At 37.3% G+C, this 9,449-nt stretch overlaps 3 protein-coding genes across 3 annotated transcripts; 2 read left to right on the top strand and 1 right to left on the bottom strand.

Moving 5' to 3' along the window:
• The first annotated feature begins 935 nt into the window (after positions 1 to 935).
• LOC105177887 (putative fructokinase-6, chloroplastic) lies at positions 936 to 4,206 on the top strand. The gene is made up of 7 exons (XM_011101172.3): positions 936 to 1,490; positions 1,823 to 2,034; positions 2,167 to 2,379; positions 2,616 to 2,813; positions 2,919 to 3,056; positions 3,284 to 3,400; positions 3,782 to 4,206. Exons 1-7 carry the CDS (start codon positions 1,328 to 1,330, stop codon positions 3,914 to 3,916), a joined length of 1,176 nt encoding a protein of 391 aa, XP_011099474.1. The 5' UTR covers positions 936 to 1,327; the 3' UTR covers positions 3,917 to 4,206.
• Positions 4,207 to 5,093: 887 nt separating this feature from the next.
• LOC105177888 (polcalcin Bet v 4) lies at positions 5,094 to 5,692 on the top strand. The gene has a single exon (XM_011101173.3). It carries the CDS (start codon positions 5,231 to 5,233, stop codon positions 5,480 to 5,482), a length of 252 nt encoding a protein of 83 aa, XP_011099475.1. The 5' UTR covers positions 5,094 to 5,230; the 3' UTR covers positions 5,483 to 5,692.
• Positions 5,693 to 6,202: 510 nt separating this feature from the next.
• On the bottom strand, positions 6,203 to 9,211 carry LOC105177889 (putative serine/threonine-protein kinase PBL7). Its single transcript, XM_011101174.3, has 6 exons — positions 8,270 to 9,211; positions 7,928 to 8,185; positions 7,660 to 7,832; positions 7,464 to 7,543; positions 7,217 to 7,364; positions 6,203 to 6,842 (listed from the first exon to the last, which is right to left on the bottom strand). Exons 1-6 carry the CDS (start codon positions 8,826 to 8,828, stop codon positions 6,498 to 6,500), a joined length of 1,563 nt encoding a protein of 520 aa, XP_011099476.1. The 5' UTR covers positions 8,829 to 9,211; the 3' UTR covers positions 6,203 to 6,497.
• Between the last annotated feature and the right edge of the window lie 238 nt (positions 9,212 to 9,449).

The following is a 9,449-nucleotide window of genomic DNA, read 5'->3' as shown; positions in this document are numbered from 1 at the left end:
GTGAAAGATCATATTGAATTTCATAGGACGAAAAAAAACAAAAAATGGCGAAAAGCTCAATCCCACATATTCATTAGAATATACAAATTACCCATTCAGAACATGCAAAAACAATGAAATATAATTCAAAATAAATGATTCATAATTCGCTGTTGAAATAGGTCTTGATTTATAAATATTATATGCGATGTGCAATAAACTAAATAGTTGAATGATTAACACACATCTCATTTTTTTGAAAATAGGGGATATATGTGATAATCATGAAACACTTACATACAAAATATGGATTTGACGGGTGAAATGTCAATTGTTTGAAATTAAATCAAATTCTTCTTAAAATTTGGTATAATTACACGTTGATGTTATGTGATTTAAAATATTATACCTATTACTTTTATTGTTTATTTTCGTCCAATAAATAGATTCATTAATTAATGAAATTTATTAAATTTGTTGATATCAGCAAAAAAATTGAATGAAAATTTATATTTATCTTGACTCACAAACTTATTGTAGGTCAAATAAATATTTTATAACTAAACTATCTTTATAAAGGTGAAGAAATACCTCTTATATGCCGGCATGTGAAGATAAATATGGTAGTTTCTGTTAGAAAAATTTATTTCACTTGCAATAAGTTAGTAATAAATCAATAAGAGGTAAATATGAATTTTCATTCAAATCTTTTTCTTTGCTGATATCAACAAATTTTATAATTTTAATTAATATATTAATTTATCTATTAGATGAAAATAAAAAAATTGATATATTAAATATAATTTCTTAAACACATGACATGAACTCTACATGTAATTATTCCGAACTTCATAAAAGAAATTGTGTAATTATTCCCAAAAGAAAAGGTTTTCTCGAATCTAATCTTCTGTGAATTAAGAAAAATGGGTCCAATCCCCAGTAAGAGTTGAGGAGTGTGAGGTGGTTGGCTGTCCAAAGAGATGAAAGCAGCTGGTGCAACACAGCAAAATCAAAACAAAGCTGTCCCGTTCATTCTTGGCTTTCTCCGCAGGATTAGTAACCAATAAAGTGCAAAACCCCCCTCGTACCCTCGCTTCCGACCCCCAACCAGTTATTATTTTCTCTTTTTAGAAGGAAAAAAAATGGATTTCTCCAAGAATTATCTTTTATTTCTGGAGAACTTTTGCTGATTCTTTATTTGGTTCGATGAATCCCATGTTGTCTGCTCGTTTTCCCCCTTCTCAGACCACCAATTTTAACGCCAAGAAAGAATTAATTGGGGCAGATTTTTCTTAGTGGATCAGTGAATTTTCGTTCCCTTCTTCTTCCCAGTCCTGAAAGTGGATAAATGGCTCTTCATTGTGCTGCTTTCAGCTTCAACTCTGTTTCTTTGAGTCCTCAAGCTTCTGGGCCGTCCCTCCGGTTCTTGAGCCCATCTTCTTTTCTCTGGAAAAAGAGTGTCAAAGCATCAGTTTTTTCTTCATTGTCTCCAGCAAGATTCAGGCTTCAAGGTGAAAATAAGTTATTCTCGTAGTGATTTTCTGTGTTTGTACCTTGGCTAATCTGTTTAGCTTTGATTAGCTAAAATTGCTTTACTATGAGGAGATACAAAGTGGAATTAGTTTAACAACATAGTTAGCTAATTACTAGTGCGGTTAAGCATGTTTTAGCCTTTTAGGTGGTGGGTGCTAAAAACATGTCGAATAATTTGAATAACAAAGGAGATTCATGCAGGAAGTGTCTTTGGCATGTCTTGGAATGCATTGAGTTGTTTAAATCAAGAAGGGAAGTTTTGATGATCTATCAGCTTGATATGTTGGTTTCCTAATTGTTTAATTTATAGGGAAAGCATTAGAAAGTGGTAATGGACCATTGAAATCGGATGAATCCCCTCTCGTCGTTTGCTTTGGCGAAATGCTTATTGATTTTGTACCAACGACAAGTGGACTCTCTTTGGCTGAAGCACCGGCGTTTAAGAAAGCTCCTGGTGGTGCACCAGCTAATGTTGCAGTTGGCATTGCCCGTCTTGGTGGTTCATCGGCTTTCATAGGCAAGGTATTTCGTGCATCCCAAAGTTCCTTGTACAGTCAACTAGCAATAACTACTGTAGTTCTTGTTGCTTTAGTTGGTTTTTATTATTTCAAAACATTGAAAGGTTACATACTCTTCTTTTTGGTTTCTGCTCAGGTTGGTGAAGACGAATTTGGTTACATGCTTGCTGATATTCTAAGGGAGAACAACGTAAATAATAAAGGAATGAGGTTTGATCCTGGTGCTCGAACTGCTTTAGCATTTGTAACTCTCAGAAAGGATGGAGAACGCGAATTCATGTTTTATCGCAATCCCAGTGCTGATATGTTACTCCAGGAGTCCGAACTTGACCTGGATTTGATTAAGAAGGTAACAACACTAACTATCAGAAGCTAAATTATTGCTGAAGAAAGTTAAGATGGAAGGAGAAGCGAGAAGGCAATCATATTACTTTTACACGTCGAGTTGTGTTTAAAAAAGTATATCAATTATTTCATTATGTGAACTTCAACTGAAGATTGAGGTGTTCTTGTAACTTTAAGGTCTTAGATTTCCATATTGTCGGAGCAGGATTGATCTGTTGGTTGATTGTTGATGTCCTCCAGGCCAAAATATTCCACTATGGTTCGATTAGCTTGATTACAGAACCTTGTAAATCGGCCCACATTGCTGCCGCGAAAGCTGCGAAGGATGCCGGTGTGATCTTGTCATATGACCCCAATTTGAGACTTCCTTTGTGGCCGTCTGCAGAAAGTGCTAGAGAAGGCATCCTTAGCATTTGGGATACCGCTGATATAATTAAGGTAGTCTCAAACCTATTCATTACCATATAGCCTCCAATGTTTATAACTTATCTGTTATACAGATCATTTATGTTGACCTTTACGTTTCGATGATGCAAACATCAGATCAGCGAGGAGGAAATATGCTTTTTAACACAAGGAGAAGACCCATATGACGATAACGTTGTTCGCAAATTGTACCATCAAAATCTGAAATTACTCCTTGTGACCGAAGGTCCTGACGGTTGCAGATATTACACCAAGGTCTGCTGTCTATACTTCGAGTCCTTCACAAACTTAGTAAAATCCCACTATTTTTGTTCATTCTCTAATAGGTGACAGTGCTTAAAAAATTCACCCTGATGTTATAACAACTGCAGGATATTAAATAATGCAAGGCATGCAGTATTTTTCTTTCATCATTTTCTTAAACATTTGTTTTGATTTGTTGTGGCAGAGTTTCTAATCATTCTTGGATTTGCCTTCTCCAGGAGTTTAGTGGAAGAGTGAAGGGTCTGAAGGTGGAACCTGTAGATACCACAGGTGCCGGCGATGCTTTTGTAGCCGGAATCCTATCACAGCTAGCTTCTGACACCTCATTGCTACAGGTAAAATTTTATAGCTACAACAGATGACTCTAAATGTTGCAAAATACGAATTTAAGACTATTCTAGACCGGATATCATTGTCTAAGCTTGAGAAAACCAAGAACAATTGCAATTATTCAGTACTTGGTAATACTGTATTCATATGTACGTACACTCATCCATTTCGTAATATACCTACGGATTTGCCTTCTAGTATATTTAGATAGTTCTATCACCTCTCACTGTTCTTGCTCTTCAAGTGCCAAAAACAGTTTCAAATGTTACTTGGTGATAAATCTTCTTTACCGGAGTCGAATTTTAGTCCATTTAATCTCCATCTAAGAAAACTTCAATAACCAGTACTAATCACCCAACACAATCTCGATGAATAATCTTTTGCAGGACGAAGGTCGGCTGAGAGATGCTCTGAGATTTGCTAATGCTTGTGGTGCCTTGACTGTGACGGAGAGAGGCGCTATTCCAGCTTTGCCGACTCGAGAAACTGTACACAGTGCCCTGCTCAAGTCAGTAGCATAGATTTTCTTCTCTAAAACATCATATCTAGCTGATGTATGACCAAATCCAAAACCTCCCATTTTTTTTCCATCAAGAGCCGGTAATGTGCATAGGTGCACAATTTACAAAACTTGTTCTATTGTCTCATCCAGTCTAGACTCTGGACCATCCCGATTTTCGGTCTGCAATGTACTTGGGGACTTAGACACTCGATCACATAAAGAGGTGATGCCTCTCCAGTCGAGTTCCATTGTCATATCTTCAAGTTGCAAGTATATAAATTGCAAGCGTGTTATGTTTGCATAATTGCATATCATTTGCCAATTAGTAAGGGTCGTATGACGTTGATAGAGAGGAGAATTATTTAATATTTAATATTTAATATTTTTAACAGACTTGGCCAATTATTTCTCTCTAATACGATTCCAACTCCAAGATGAGCTCTCCATGACTACTTATTGATTGAGATCTGATCAATCATTTATCATGTTTGTTTCTTGAAATTCTGAGAATAACACTAAGAATTGGTAGACAAGCTTTGTAGTTGAAAAATAAGATGAGAATTCTCTGAATACATATATGATCTTTTACTTGTGGAAATTTATCTTTTTTGTGTAAGTTTATTATTTTTATTATTTATAATTATAGTAATATATTGATTAATTTATTGAGATATTATGTAATTATATTCTTACCGCTGAAAACAAAGAGAGAGAGAGAGAGAAAGAAAGAAATAAAATGGATGTGACGTCATATGATTGATTTATATTCTTTTTAAAAATTAAAATAAGGATAATTACATCTATACCTAATGACTTATGGTTTATTTACACTAATTACTTTTATTTTTTGAAAAATTACTCCTACGTCTACAAGACACATCAACGTTATGTACACAAACGATCATTGATTTTTAGAAAATTGCACATACATTTTCTAAAATCGTCAACAACATTAACACAAACTATTCTTTTTTTGGTATCAAATGTGATTTTTATAATTACACAAAAGATATAATTATTTATGTTAATAAACTATAAATCATGAGTATAAATATAATTATCTCAGTAAAATATATAACTAAATTAAAACACAAGATCCTTCACATCCAATTCTGAGGTCCAGAAATCTTCCGAGTCCCATTAAAAATAACTAATTTTTGTGTAATTCCAACGTTAAATTTGGATGGCCAAATACGATGAATTCATCCCGAGGCACAAGGATGGCCATAGGCTGCAAGAAAACGATCTCATCATAAGCCAACCTCACACATTCTTCCCATCAAATTTCCCTACCTAACAAAAATATTTGCAAAGAACAGCATTTCGTAGAAGCATGGCTGATGATCAGGAGAGGGCCGACTGGGAACGGCTGTTTAAGCGTTTCGACGCCAATGGCGATGGCAAAATCTCGGCGGTGGAGCTGGGGGAAGCCCTGAAGCAGCTTGGCTGCGTCAGTCCGGACGAAGTCAAGCACATGATGGATGAGATCGACACAGACAAAGACGGATACATTTCCTACGACGAATTTACTGAATTCGCTTCGGCAAACAGGGGCTTAGTCAAGGACGTTGCCAAGATATTCTAGGTTTTGTATTTTTGCTATTTCTATATATAGGTATCCTCATGGATTTATCGTATTAATCCTGGGACTTGAATGTCCTTTTGCTTGCATTAATTTTATTAGTACTAATGATCTTATGTTGATGTCCTGGTGGCCTCCTTTGTTTCAATGTCTGGATTTTTTTGGTTTTAAATTAGTGTTGTAATGCAATTCAAATATACAGATTCATCTATAGATTTTTTGTGTCATTTGAAAATATTATAAATATGACATATGAATTTAAAGCGGAATACAAGACCGAACATCAATTTGGTCCGAATGAATTGTTACATACCAAATGCAGGCAAGTCGTCCCCATGGAGACAGTCCCATGATTTGGGCTCAAGATCTCCTGCCGAAGGTTTTGGATTCAAACTTGAGTAGGTGATTGATTAAATCAAGGCTATTGCATTTATGGGTTTTGTCCGAATCACGTTTGGCCATATGCAACTAATAATATTTTGCAAGTGTTATATGTGATTAATCGGTCTGGTTCGATTATGTATCAATTATACAACTAGTGTAGTAAGTATCATATGATGAGATTTGTTCAATTTAAGACCAATCTGAGCTAGAATTTTTCAAGAGGGGTAGAGCACATGGTACCTTGCATTGACTGCACATGGCATAGTATTTATCTCCAGGAACAAGGAATATTGCACATGCTCACAACACAGAAAATTAGATCTAGTGAAGAGTGAGCCCTTAGGGAAAATAGAATAATATGATGTCCAAATAACATTAGTCAAACTACATCTGCAAATTATTCCTCTTTGTCTAACTTGGCAAAAGAAATCATGCCATCTCTCCCCGGATAAGGTAAGGAAGGGAGGATGCAGGCTATACAATCACAAAAACCTTGTCACGACATCATTTCTATACAAAATCAAACTTGCTGGCCCTAATACTAAATTTGTTTCTTTTAGTAAACATCTAAAACAAAGACTTGAGAGAAAATAAAAGCAGAAAAGAAAAGGTGGTCAGATTCTTGAAGTTAGTATCACCGGCAGTAGAGGTGATCATCGTCCTCAAACTCAACTCCTAGCATGGCCAATGCAAAATGACTTTTCATTTCACTCTTTGTCCGTTTCAATGATTGGGGGTAGCTATCGTGTACATTACCGTTACCTGACAAGACGGCCTTCTTTCTGTTTAAGCCAATGAGTTCTTTTCCTTGCAGTATTCTGACAATCTCGCCCATCCCGGGCCTCCTAGACTCCTCATTGTTTATGCAAGCAGTTGCAGCTCGAACCATCCGGGCTATCTGCTCAGAGTTCTTTTGGGTGAATGTTAGCTGTGGATCAAGCAACTTTTCTACACCTCCTTGCTCCAGCAGTGGCTTTGCCTGAAATGGTAATACGAGAAATGCATTAGAATCGTCTAACCGATGACGTTTTCAGTGGATGCAAATGCATTATTTGATGAAAACAGTTGAGAGTGATGTATTAACTGAAGACAGAATTCAAATAGTTTTCTAAGTAACGAATGGTCCCGGGCTCCCATTTAAATTAAAGTGCAACATAACAACCCAATCCCTATGATATGTTATCTCAAGCCTCAAATAAGACAGGCATGTATTACTACGTCCAGATTACAGATGCCGTAGCTCTAGTGCTTAGACAGCACTAGTGTTCATATGCAGCTGATGAGGCCAATAAATGGGGACCGTCAAGTAATGTACTAGAGGCAAATAACGCAAAAAATTAAGCAGTGACCTACCCACAAAACCAAATTTTCTTCTCCTGGTCCGCGTTTCGATTCAATTGGCTTCCTTCCAGTTATTAGTTCCAACAGCACAACGCCAAACGCATAAATGTCGGTTTTATCAGACACCTTTCCATGCTGGAAATACTCAGGAGCTAAGTACCTACAAGATTCAGCAATCTAAGAAATCCCTCTTGGTTTACTGTAGGAACAAGAAACATAATTACTAGTATTACATGCTTCTTCCACATTAAGTTCATACCCAAATGTCCCTTTAACAGTTTTGCAAAGGAATGGGACTGAAGGTGCAGGCGTCCATGTTGCCAAACCAAAGTCACACAACTGCAAAATCATTAAAGGAGTTAAACAATACTAAAAAAGAATCGAGCAAAACAAGTTAGTGGGCTGGTAGGTACAACTAATATTCCACAAGCCAAGAAAATGATGCTTTTCCTTACCTTGGGTGTCTTCTTGGAGGAAAGAAGGATGTTTGAAGGTTTAATGTCCCTATGAACAACACATCTTTCTGTTCCACTATGCAAATACTCAATTGCCTCGGCAATTCCCATGGCAACCTTATACCTAGCTGACCATGGGAGTCCGGTGCTGCCAGTCATCCCCCTCTTCTTCTCTGCACTTGATAATAACTTCTCAAATCACTTAACTTTCATAAACACTACAGACTACTTAGGTAAACACAAAGAACGAAACAAAACGAAATTATACCATGCAAGTATTGCTCTAAGCTTCCACCAGAAACATATTTGTAGACCAAAAACAATCCCCCGTCAGCATCTATACAAAATCCAACCAGCGGAACGACGTAACGGTTATGTAGAGAACTTGCAATCATCAACTCCCTGCAAAATGCCTTTGAAGACTCCTTATCGTCCTTATCCAACCGCTTGATTGCCACAGCGGTCCTCAGAATTCCCACTCTTCCTTTAAACACACAGCTCAATGCCCCTCTCCCCAATACTCTACCTACTCAACACACCAAAAGCAATTCAGGTGACAGAAACTTTAACAAAATCAATAGGAAAGAAATCAAAAGAAATCGTTGAGTACCATTTGAAAAATTTCCTGTGGCAGAGAGAATTTCAGAATAGCTGAACCTAATCAAAGAGTGTGCCACAGGGGAAATACTCCTCTCCAGTGATTCAATCCTCCTCCATTTCAGCTCTCTAGACTTGGAATCAGTCAACAAGCCATTGTCCAAATTCACCATTAACACAGTAGCAGAAGAGCTATTATTCACGGTCATGGACTCGAGCTCAACCTGAGAACAGAAACTGAACCTAAAAGAGGAGTGGACTGAGTGTGGCTCCTCCACCCCACAGCCGCCAGACTCCGCCAGCAACCAAGCCTTATTGTGCTCTAAACTGCAGCCACCACAATCACCATCCTTCTCCTCATTCTCGCCGGAGCTCCGCCGCTGGCGGCGGGGAATGACGCAACCTAAACCGAAATCCCAGATCATTTTGTACAGTAAAGATTTGAACTTTACTTCAGAATCATCAAATTCACAGAACCCATCATGATCAGAAGCTGTAGTGCATAAAGCATGCGACTTTGAGAAGAATGAGGCGTCTACGGAGCTGGTACAACTATTTCTAGACAAGCCCATTTTAATTCTACAGATCTCCAAAAGCAAAAAAACACAGAAACCCAGAAGCAAGAAGGAATCAAGAAAAGCGGAAAAAGAGAAAAGCTGAAGCAACTTTGCTTGAAGGGCGAGGAGAGAATTTTAATTACTCCTGAGGATGAAAAGGAGATGGATAGTGTTGGGAAAACGGGTGCGAATTTTTGCCTAAACAAATAAATGTAGTTGGAAGGATTATAGTAATGGGAGAAGGTGGGAGATGGTCCCAAGAACCAAAGGAAGACCGACGATGATAAATGAATAGGATGTCATACAGACTACTGAATTAATGGCAATATGCTAATAATAAAACTAGGAACAAGAAAAGTGTGAAGCTGATGAAGAGAGAGGGGGTGGGGGGGTCGGTGTGTGTTAAGGTTAAACAAGACAAGCAAAACCAGCAGCTGATGAGGGGGATGGGGGGGTGGGTGTTAACTGTTTAAGGTTAACAAGACCAACAAAACCTGCAAAGAGTACATTTTCATGCATAAAAGTCGGAAATGGAGGATTCCAAACGTGAGAGGGGTGAGTGAATTACATTGATGTACAGTATAAACAAATAACTAATTTATGACAAGTATAACAATATTTATTACATAATTCATT

The sequence above is a fragment of the Sesamum indicum genome, linkage group LG9, assembly GCF_026168435.1.
Source record: "Sesamum indicum cultivar Baizhima isolate 11 linkage group LG9, ASM2616843v1, whole genome shotgun sequence".
In the NCBI taxonomy this organism is placed as follows: domain Eukaryota; kingdom Viridiplantae; phylum Streptophyta; class Magnoliopsida; order Lamiales; family Pedaliaceae; genus Sesamum; species Sesamum indicum.
The sequence above is the reverse complement of the archived record's forward strand: the minus strand, read 5'-3'. Positions and strand labels throughout refer to the sequence as shown.